The sequence below is a fragment of the Arachis ipaensis genome, chromosome B05 (genome assembly GCF_000816755.2).
Source record: "Arachis ipaensis cultivar K30076 chromosome B05, Araip1.1, whole genome shotgun sequence".
NCBI classification, from domain to species: Eukaryota; Viridiplantae; Streptophyta; class Magnoliopsida; order Fabales; family Fabaceae; genus Arachis; species Arachis ipaensis.
Window position 1 is genome coordinate 106,941,737 of NC_029789.2, and position 11,525 is coordinate 106,953,261.

At 32.4% G+C, this 11,525-nt stretch overlaps 1 protein-coding gene across 7 annotated transcripts; it reads left to right on the plus strand.

Moving 5' to 3' along the window:
• LOC107641983 (hydroxymethylglutaryl-CoA synthase A-like) lies at positions 5,106-7,544 on the plus strand. Of its 7 annotated transcripts, none has more exons than XR_002363330.1 (7): positions 5,106-5,701; positions 5,829-5,911; positions 6,286-6,404; positions 6,682-6,755; positions 6,837-6,912; positions 7,002-7,055; positions 7,340-7,544. XR_002363330.1 is itself a non-coding variant. In XM_016345330.2 (6 exons), the coding sequence occupies exons 1-6, from the start codon at positions 5,389-5,391 to the stop codon at positions 7,454-7,456; spliced, it is 447 nt and encodes a 148-aa protein (XP_016200816.1). In that variant the 5' UTR covers positions 5,106-5,388; the 3' UTR covers positions 7,457-7,544. The 7 variants fall into 7 exon arrangements, 1 of the variants encoding a protein (XP_016200816.1); XR_002363328.1 differs by having other exon boundaries at positions 5,106-5,697; XR_002363329.1 differs by having other exon boundaries at positions 5,106-5,431; positions 5,556-5,911.

Below are 11,525 nucleotides of genomic sequence, written 5' to 3' on the forward strand. Positions count from 1 at the left end.
GATTAAGGTGTGGAGCTCTGCTGTTCCTCAAAGATTAATGCAAAGTACTACTGTTTTCTATTCAATTCATCTTATTTCGCTTCTAAGATAGTCATTCGCACTTCAACCTGAATGTGATGAACGTGACATTCATCATCATTCCCTATGAACGCGTGCCTGACAACCACTTCCGTTCTACCTTAGATTGAATGAGTATCTCTTAGATTACTAATACAGGGGACCGAGTCCGAGATATTGGGATCTTCGTGGTATAAGCTAGATTGATGGTGGCATTCATGAGAGTCCGGAAGGTCTAAACCTTATCTGTGGTATTCCAAGTAGGACTCTGGGATTGAATGACTGTGACGAACTCCAAACTCGCGAGTGCTGGGCGTAGTGACAGACGCAAAAGGATAGTAAATCCTATTCCAGTACGATCGAGAACCTCCAGATGATTAGCCATGCAGTGACAGAGCATCAGATCATTTTCACAGAGAGGAATAGGATGCAACCAACGACAAGGGTGATGCCTCCAGACGATTAGCCGTGCTGTGACAGAGCATTTGGACCATTTTCCCGAGAGGATTGAAAGTAGCCAATGGCACCGGTGACATCCTTACATAAAGCCAGCCATAGAAAGGAGTAAGACTAATTGGATGAAGACAGCAGGAAAGCAAAGGTTCAGAGGAACGAATGCATCTCCATACGCTTATCTGAAATTCTCACCAATGATTTACATAAGTATTTCTATCCTTCTTTTGTTATTTAATTTCGAAAACCCCATTACTATTTTATATCCGCCTGACTGAGATTTACAAGGTGACCATAGCTTGCTTCATACCAACAATCTCCGTGGGATCGACCCTTACTCACGTAAGGTTTATTACTTGGACGACCCAGTGCACTTGCTGGTTAGTTATGCGAAGTTGTGAAGATATGTTTAGACCATGGTTCTGTGCATCCATTTTTGGTGCCATTGCCAGGGGATCAATTTCGAACAACAATTCACAACCTGAGTAACAATTTTGCATACCAATGAGTTATAGGTATTTCCATAAGGTTCACCTAAGTAATTTACCTTTGCTATTGCAGGGTTCTCAGGATCATAGGCCTCTTCTTCAGAAGGCGCCTCTTGAGTACTGTTGGATGCAGCTTGCATTCCATTCAGACTCTGAGAAATCATATTGACTTGCTGAGTCAATATTTTGTTATGAGCCAATATGGCATTCATATTGACTAACTCATACTCTGATTCTACAATACTTACAGCAAAGGGGAAAAGCATGAGCCTGTAGACTTCATGATCTACTCCATTAGTCTTAACAGTATCACATATCTGCAAGAATTCAGTTAAGAACTGAAAAGGATCTTCAGATAGAAGTCCATGAAACTTGTAGTTCTGCTGCATCAGAGAAACTAATTGAGGTTTCAGCTCAAAATTGTTTGCTCCAATGGCAGGAATGGAAATGCTTCTTCCATGTAAATTGGAATTAGGTGCAGTAAAGTCACCAAGCATCCTTCTTGCATTATTATTATTTTCGGCTGCCATCTCCTCTTCCTGTTGGAAAATTTCTGAAAGGTGCTTGCTGGATTGTTGTAATTTAGCTTCTCTTAGTTTCCTCTTCAGAGTCCTTTCAGGTTCTGGATCTGCTTCAACAAGAATATTCTTGTCTTTGCTCCTGCTCATATGAAAAAGAGGAAACAGAAAAATAATAATAATAGGGGTCCTTTTTACCACAGTATAGAGGTCCCTGTGTGAGTAGAAGAAAAGGAGAAGAAAAAATTCGAACACAGATGGAAGAGGGGGTTCGAATTTGGGTGAGATGAAGTGTTAGTAGATGAATAAATAAATAGAAGGAGATAAGAGAGAGAGAGAGAGAATTTTCGAAAATAATTTTTGAAAAAGAGTTAGTGATTTTCGAAAATAGTTTTTGAAAAAGGTTAGTAATTTTCGAAAATTAAAATCAACAATTAAATTAATTAGTCAATTAAAAAGAAATTTTGAAAAAGAGGGAAGATATTTTCGAAAATTAGAGAGAGAGAGAGAGAGAGAGAGAGAGTTTGTTAGGTAGTTTTGAAAAAGATAAGAAACAAACAAAAAGTTAGTTAGTTAGTTGAAACAAATTTAAAAATCAATTTTGAGAAGATAAGAAGATAGGAAGTTAGAGAAGATATTTTAAAATCAAATTTTGAAAAAGATAAGATAAGAAGATATTTTTGAAAAGATATGATTGAAATTAGTTTTGAGAAAGATTTGATTTTTAAAATCACAATTAATGACTTGATTCACAAGAAATCACAAGATATGATTCTAGAACTCAAAGTTTGAATCTTTCTTAGCAAGCAAGTAACAAACTTGAAATTTTTGAATCAAAACATTAATTGATGATGTTATTTTCGAAAATTAGGAGATAAAGATAAGAAAAAGATTTTTGAAAAATATTTTTTTAAAATTTTCGAAAATAAATAAGAAAAAATGAAAAAGATTTTGAAAATGATAAGATTTTAAATTGAAAATTTGATTTGACTCATAAAAACAACTAGATTTAAAATTTTTTGAAAAAGTCAAATCTAATTTTCGAATTTTATGAGAAGAAAAAGGGAAAGATATTTTTTTTATTTTTGAATTTTTAATGATGAGAGAGAAAAACATGAAAATGATGCAATGCATGGAAATTTTAGATCAAAACAAGAAATGCATGCAAGAATGCTATGAATGCCAAGATGAACACCAAGAACACTTTGAAGATCATGATGAACATCAAGAACATATTTTTGAAAATTTTATATGCAAAGAAAACATGAAAGACACCAAACTTAGAAATCTTTCATGTTTAGACACTATGAATGCAAGAATGCACATGAAAAATAAGAAAAGACACAAAACATGAAAACATCAAGATCAAACAAGAAGACTTATCAAGAACAACTTGAAGATCATGAAGAACACTATGAATGCATGAATTTTTCAAAAAATGCAAGATGAGTATGCAATTGACACCAAACTTTCAACTTGACTCAAGACTCAAACAAGAAACATGAAATATTTTTTATTTTTATGATTTTCTAGTTTTTTTTTTTTGGATTTTTCGAAAATTATTTGAAAAAGAAAAATAAGGATTCCAAACTTTTTAATATGAATTTCAGGAATCTTGCAATCTTAGTCTAAAGCTCCAATCTGAGGGTTAGGCATGGCTTAATAGCCAGCCAAGCTATAGTATGTAACTCAGACATGACACAGCTGACATACCAATCAACCTGCCTCTATGCTGATGGTTCGAAGCCCCTATCCAAAAGAATTAGACATGGCTTTACAGCCAGCCAGACTTCAACATGCTTCATGAAACTCTAGAATTCATTCTTAAAAATTCTGAAGAAAAATATATTTTTGAAAAGATTTATATAATTTTTTTTCGAAAACAGATGAGAAATTTTTGAAAGGTTTTTGAAAAATTTTTGAAAATAAAACAAAAAGAAAATTACCTAATCTGAGCAACAAGATGAACCGTCAGTTGTCCAAACTCGAACAATCCCCGGCAACGGCGCCAAAAACATGATGCACGAAATTGTGATCTCAGGAAACGGCGCCAAAAACTCTGTACGCACGTCTTAATAAATTATTTTTCATTCACAACTTCGATACAACTAACCAGCAAGTGCATTGGGTCGTCCAAGTAATAAAACCTTACATGAGTAAGGGTCGATCCCACGGAGATTGTTGGTATGAAGCAAGCTATGGTCACCTTGTAAATCTCAGTCAGGCGGATATAAAATAGTTATGGAGTTTTTGAAATTAATACTAATTGAACAGAAAATAAAGATAGAAATACTTATGTAATTCATTTGTGAGAATTTCAGATAAAGGTATAGAGATGCTTTCGTTCCTCTGAACTTCTTCTTTCCTGCTGTCTTCATCCAATCAGTCCTACTCCTTTCCATGGCTGGCTTTATATAAGGACATCACCGTTGTCAATGGCTACTTTTAATCCTCTCTGGAAAATGGTCCGATGCGCTGTCACTGCATATGATGATTGTCACGTTCATCACATTCATGTTGAAGTGCGAATGAATATCTTAGAAGCGGAATAAGTTGAATTGAATAGAAAAACATTAGTACTTTGCATTAATCTTTGAGGAACAGCAGAGCTCCACACCTTAATATATGGAGTGTAGAAACTCTACGGTTGAAAATACATAAGTGAAAGGTCCAGGCATGGCCGAATGGCCAGCCCCTAAAACGAGATCACAGGATCAAAAATACAATCCAGGATGATCCGAAGATGTCTAATACAATAGTAAAAAGTCCTATTTATACTAAACTAGTTACTAGGGTTTACAGAAGTAAGTAATTGATGCATAAATCCACTTCCGGGGCCCACTTGGTGTGTGCTTGGGCTGAGCTTGAATGTTACACGTGCAGAAGCTCTTTCTGGAGTTGAACGCCAGGTTGTAACGTATTTCTGGCGTTCAACTCTGGTTTGTGACGTGTTTCTGGCGTTTAACTCCAGACAGCAGCGTAGAACTGGCGTTCAACGCCCTTTTACATCATCTAAACTCGGCCAAAGTATAGACTATTATATATTGCTGGAAAGCCCTGGATGTCTACTTTCCAACACAATTGAAAGAGCGCCATTTTGAGTTCTGTAGCTCCAGAAAATCTACTTTGAGTGCAGGGAGGTCAGAATCCAACAGCATCAGCAGTCCTTCTTCAACCTCTGAATCTGATTTTTGCTCAAGTCCCTCAATTTCAGCCAGAAAATACCTGAAATCACAGAAAAACACACAAACTCATAGTAAAGTCCAGAAATGTGAATTTAACATAAAAACTAATGAAAACATCCCTAAAAGTAACCAGATTCTACTAAAAACATACTAAAAACAATGCCAAAAAGCGTATAAATTATCCGCTCATCAGCGTGTCCTGTGTCGTGTCATGTTCTGTGTCCGTATCAGTGTCCGTGCATCATAAGTTATCTGATTTTTCCTTCCGTACTTTTAGTTTTTAATTTACAGCAAATTTTAATCTCAAATAACAGGAGTTACAAAACTCTCGAAATTAAAATCTTTTTACTCTAAAACTCTTCACTAATTTCACTCTTTTCTCTTTTTTTTTACATCCTGCCAAATCGAATTTTTATTCTCGTAAAACTGCAAAATCGTTCTCGTCACTTTTCCTTGTCCTATCCTCCCTCTCCTCTTCTCCAATCACTATCTATCCTAGATCTCAATCCCCATCCTCGTTGACCCAGTCTTAGCTCTCTGTCAGTTTCTCTAGCCTCTACCCTCAACCTCCAGCCTCGACATCCCCAATTCCAGTCTCGTCGCCTCTTCCTTGCCGGCCCGTCGCACTTTCTTGTCTCTTTCTTGTTGGTCTTTTGCGTCTTTATCACCTCCTCCTCGTCAGTTTCTATGTCTGATCAACAGATCTCAGTTTCAGATGGAGATATTTCAAGTAATAACATTTAATTTGGATTCTTGGTTTATGATTTTGGTTTATGGCTTTCATTTCTTGGTTTATTATGATGTTGCTCTATTTTTGAGTTTATTCTGATGGGTTTATTATGAGTTTCTATAAGCCAAACACTAGCCACTTGAGGCTTTCACTTTATGGCTCTTTGCCCTTCAAAATTCAACTCTGTCTATTCAAGCACATTGCTGTGTCGATTCAAGCACGTTGCTGTGTTCGGCTCTGTTTCATTCTACTTCTGCTAATTGCTTGTTGGTATTTTTTTTGAATTAATTTCCATGGCTTCTTCGCACCCAAAGAATGTGAGAATCCTTGATATTTCAAGATAAAATTCCAATTTTAACGGTTTTGATTTGTGGGGTGTTGTGTGATTCTGATGCAGGAAGCTTTGGAGGCTCACAATGGACCTGCAAAGAAAAATACACTATTGGGCTTGGACAGGATTGCTTGGCATTCTACAATGAGGTTGAAGATGTTATCTCTATGAGATCACTTACCAATTTTTCATTGCCATATCCCATATATCAATCCTATTTATCATTAGATTTGAAATTCTTTAATAGTTTGGTTACATCATAATATGTTGTACTGAGATTCTAAAGAGAAAAGAAATTTTATTTACTAGGAATTTCTTTTATATTTTTTGAGGTGTCTATGTTGCATAAATACGAATAATACATAATTAGGAGAATTCAATTAAGAGAAATCAACCACAAATTAAGTATTTGTGCATTATAAGAATAAAAAAGAAGGAAATATATCTGTATGTGCTTATGTGATTCCTGCATCTTATATTAACTCAAGTAACAATCAAAAGAGTGGTAATATTGATATTGAAGGTATTGATTCAACAAATGCATGCTATGGTGGAACAACAGCTATATTCAATTGCGTGAATTGGGTGGATAGTAGTTCATGGGATGGTCGCTATGGACTTGTCATATGTGCAGATAATGTGGTATGAATTAACTTGAAACTATTTCACGGAAATCCAAGCACTTGTCACTTGTGACTAGTATTTTTTAAAAATTAATTATTATTTTAACATATATCAAATGATAGTAACATGTATAAATTATTATTTTGTGCAGATATTTGGATAGGTTTAGATTTAGCCTCTGATTTATGCCAATTACTTGTTACTCTTGAGTGTTATTAGATTTGCTCGGTATATATATTGAATAAAGCATAGTCTAGTTATGACTTTGCTACCCTTTTGCTTTGGCCTGCTATAGGTTGTTGATGGAAAATTCTCGCAGAATTGTTTTCTCATGGCACTTGATTCTTTCTACAAGGTTTTCTGTGAGAAGTAAGCATGTACTGAATTCAAAAGTCTTTTTAATTTTTTCTTTTTGGTTTTGGTTTTCCTAACATGTTATTCCATGTTTAGATTCGAAAAGTTGGAGGGGAAACCCTTTTCAATGGCTGAAGCTAATTACTTTGTGTTTCATTCTCCATATAACAAGGTAATGCAGACTTTATATCTCTTCAATATTTATGACATGAATAGACAATGATTACCTACAATGTTTTTTAAAGTAACTTCTTTTTATAGCTTGTCCAAAAAAGCTTTGGTCGGCTATTCTACAATGACTTCCTGAGAGTTGAGGTATGCTGTCTTTTAACCATTTGATTAATCAGTCTCTCATGATCATTTTACATTAAACCTAACATTCATAGAGTTTTGCACTTAACCATTACATTTCAATAACAAGATTGTATGAATCATTAAAAAGGCAATATGTGGCCAGATTTCTTATCTAAATATGTCTTCATGATTCAGTGCTAATTTAAATTGTTAACTTCACAGGACATTATGTACATAGTTTTAAATAATTGTTAACTTTTTGGCAGTGGATATTAATGCTCATTTGTATATTTCTTTTTGTGCAGAACGGTGACAACCAAATTGGCAATCTTATACTATATTTGATTAAATTGGTTTTATTTTTTTATGAATCTTTTAATCTTAATGTAAATTTTATGACTAATTTTGTGAGAATGACATAGTAGAAGATTATTTTAAAATAGATGTATTTGATTAACTTCTTTGATATAATGAATGTTTGAATCTGTTCTGGCTTTTTTTTTAATATTGGGTCACTAATTTGTGGGGGTTTCAAACTCCCACAATTTTTTTTTTTAAATTCTGGCTTACCAAATTGCGGGGGTTTTAAACCCCCCACAAAGATGAAAAAACCACCATGAATTGCAGGGGTCAATAACCGCCGCAATATGTTCTAGGTAACAGCATATTTCTAAAAACTGCCGCAATTAAATAGCAGGACACGTAACTGCGTCAATTTTTCTAACCGACGTAACACTTTTTGCGGGAGTCAAAAACCGCCGCAAATTAGAAAAAAAACTTCTGTAAGTTAGCGCTTTTTTTGTAGTACTATACTATTGGGGTTTAGCGGTAATTCGATAAAAATCGCAACCAAAAGCTATGTTTCGCCGCGATTAATGCAACAAAAAAAATTGCACTGTCAAGCCTATTGCATTTAGCGGCGGTTTATTTTTAAACACCACAAATTACATAATCCTTATACATAGTTTATATGTTTTTTTTTAAATCAATCAAATATAATCTGAATAAGTTTACACAAAAATTCTTTAAGTTGTGCTAATCCAATGTTGCATTTAATAAAACGAAAATTTTTGTTTAGTACTTAAATTGAATTTGTCCGTATTTAGTTTCTGTTATATATAGAAACGTATTCGAATCATTATTACTTAAACTGTAACATTAATTTTTATTTGTTTTAGGATAGAGAAAAACAAATTAAAAGATTAAATAAAATGTTTTAAATTTGTATTTATAGATAAATTAAAAAAAAATAAATCAACGTCTACGATGAATTGATAAAAATAAATGATATTCAATTAAGTATAAATTAGGACTTCTTTTAAATTACACCTTACTTAATCTCATCAAGATATTTGTACCATAGACAAATATATAATATTATGACTCTAACCATAAAAAATATATAATAAATCAATCCAAGTTTTAAAATCGAAGATCAACCAATAAATCTAAAATATCATCAACTACTAGTGCTTTGTTTAGATCAAAATTTTTCTTAAAAAAAATTATATTGACTTAACCAAAAATATTCTGTCATGAATCTAGATGTTTCACATGCTAAAAGATCTTATAAGACATCTTCAAATCATGGTTTTTTGTTCAACTTGAATCCTCTATCTGCAATATGTATATCATCTTTTTTTTGCTGTTCATCTAAATTTTCATTGTCTTCTTCCGAAACCATATTGAGATCGAAATGCATGGCATTGTCAGTTCCAAAGAAAATGACCTCAACTAAATTGTCATGTGTCTTAGTCTTTGCTCCATCTAAAGTATCATTAACTATTTCGCCTGAATTTTCAGCCAATACTAAAAATTTCAACATGCATAAAACAATGTAAACCTACTCAAGTAATAATAAGTACTCTCAAGTTTAATAAGATAATAATTTTGAAGAAAAGGGCTATGCTAACATGTTAAGATATTTTCCAAAACTAAATAAAATAAATAACAATTATCATTTGCCTTATTAGGAATGATAGCATATTTCTTAACAATTTTCAAGCGAATTTTTTCTTTCTTGTAAAAAGGCTATGTAAGGTACAATTCTATAATCTTCATTTCTTCCTGTAATGCAATATCCAACTTAACAAGATACTCGTTTGTATAGCGCATATACATAATGAAAATATAGTTTAGAGTCTTTTACATAAAACATACCATCACAAAATGACAGACTTTTTATATAAGATAATTATTTATCTTCAATTCAGCAAGTATATCTTCAAAGTTCTTTCTAGATATACATGTCGTAAAAATATATCCAAATATTTTTTTGTACTTTGATCCCCATTTATACAGTCCCTACAAGTTTCAATTTTAATTTAAGAAATAGCATTGGAGCAACTAGAATTGTACAGGTAAAGGTTATACATATTATTCATAGCGTGACAAAAAAATTTATGGGTATCATTATTAGGGAGTAAACCTGCATGGTAGATTCAGTCGCCGTTGTCAAATCTTGGTTAAAACAGGAGCGTGCTGATATAGCATCCAATTAACACCTAACATTAACTTTATTAAACCATATCTCTAGCAATAGAAATAATATGTTCCAATAAAAAAATAGAGATTCAAAAGCCATAGCAAATATTATGCTTGCATAGCATGATGAAAAGTTTTCTATTTTCATTTGTCCTATTAAACCATCAATTTCTTCCTTAGAGGATGGCGTTACAAAAAGGATGAGTTTAAGCGTCAAGGAGGCTATAGCACTTCCTCCTAGTAAAAAGATCATACTCCAATTTAAAAAATAATTGCAATCAATTGATCAGGCGGCTAGCTTATTAAGTGGGATTTCGGGGAGTTTGGGTGTTAATTTTCAACAATTTTCCATTTGTGAAGAGAGTTGGAAGACAATAAACATAGCTATCAAGGAAGATGCATATAACATGCAATGGTTAAGGTATAAGTTTTTAATTTTTTAGTTTAAGGCAATTTGATTAAATTTTTTTTTTGGTGAAAACTTTCCTTTGGGTATTTTATACAACTCGTTGAATTTCCATAATTTTTATTTCATATATTTAAGTTTTATTAGCTTTTTTTTATTAACTTTTTTTTTATTTTTATAATCATATTATCTAGCATTTCGTATCTATTTATTGGTTTTGGTTACTAATAATGTCAAAATTTTGTAGCAATTCTTTCACTATAAAGACGATGACAAAGAAAAAATAAAGCCAAAAATTATGCAAAGAATAGGAAAAAACTGGAAGGATATAAGATCCAAGTTGTTTCATAAGTTTTATGATGAGACAAAGATTTCTAAAAAAAAAAGTTACATCAGGAATATATGCAAATCACTATAAATAGTTTCTTTAATATCGGTTGAAGGATGACACAAAGGTAACAAATAATGAATTGGTATTTCATTCTATTGAATTTCAAACCCTTTGAAGTAATACTTAAGATGCTTAATTAACTGTGATAGTAGCAGAACCCCAAAATATCCTTATTTTATATTTCTTTTCTGTAAATCAAATATGACTACATAAAATACTCTTTAAGTTTTCTTAATTCAAACCACGTTCATTTATAATGGTCTCTTTTTTTACAGGAGAAGTTCAGACAAAATACTTTAAGTTGTTTGAAGCAAGCTTACACACATATTGGGAGTTTCAAAATATTGAAAAGATGAAGAGGTAATTGATTTCTATTTTGTTTCAGATATTTCATTTTTTTTGTAATATTCATTTGTTAGTTATATGTTTGTGTCAATATCAATATTGTTATAGAAAAAATTACAGAGAAAGCACATTAGTAAAGGAGAGATATTGAATATGGTTCATAAAAAGAAGGATGGCTAGTATATACATGACGATCGGCGAGTTATTGGTATAGGTATTGTTTTAAACTTTTCTATTTCTCTTTTTATATTTAAGATGCTAAATTTAGAATCATGAAAACCCAATTCTAGTATGTCTATAGGAAGCAATTGTAAATATTGAGAGCCAAGATGAATACTCTAAGGAGCTTTTACAAAATGATTCATTTACACAAGTCCTTAGAAAGGAACACCCAAGATAAGTTCGTGGTGTAGGTTTTGGACCATGCCCCACCCACCTTTTTGGTAATAATGCACAATAGTCAAATTCTGGTGTACAAATTGAGGAGTTTCAGAAGATGAATGCAAAATTAAAGGCAGAGACAGCAGAAGAGAAGGCAAAGAGACAGATGATGGAGAATCTTTTGAAATACCTAATCCAACAGCAAGGAGATAATATGCCACCTGACATCGTTGCAGAGCTGAATTCTTTGGGGAGTGCATTGACTTTATTGCGTAGAATGCCATCTTTTTCTGGCAATCATGACCTACAAGAAAAACCATGAGTTTGAGTCAACTAAAATAGATATTATAAAATTTTATTTGTTTTAGTGTTTAATATTTATTTACCTAACATTAATTTTTTTTAGTTTATAGGAAATAATGCACTTATGACAAATTGCTATTATATATATATTATTTTTGCATATATATTTTTTTATTCATGC

Excerpts from the sequence above, each read along its gene's own strand:
- LOC107641983 (XM_016345330.2), top strand. The coding sequence starts at position 5,389 with ATGTCTGATCAACAGATCTCAGTTTCAGATGGAGATATTTCAA. Across the intron at positions 5,912-6,681 it reads GCTTGGCATTCTACAATGAG|GTTGTTGATGGAAAATTCTC; the intron begins GTTGAAGATGTT and ends GGCCTGCTATAG. Across the intron at positions 7,056-7,339 it reads ATGACTTCCTGAGAGTTGAG|AACGGTGACAACCAAATTGG; the intron begins GTATGCTGTCTT and ends CTTTTTGTGCAG.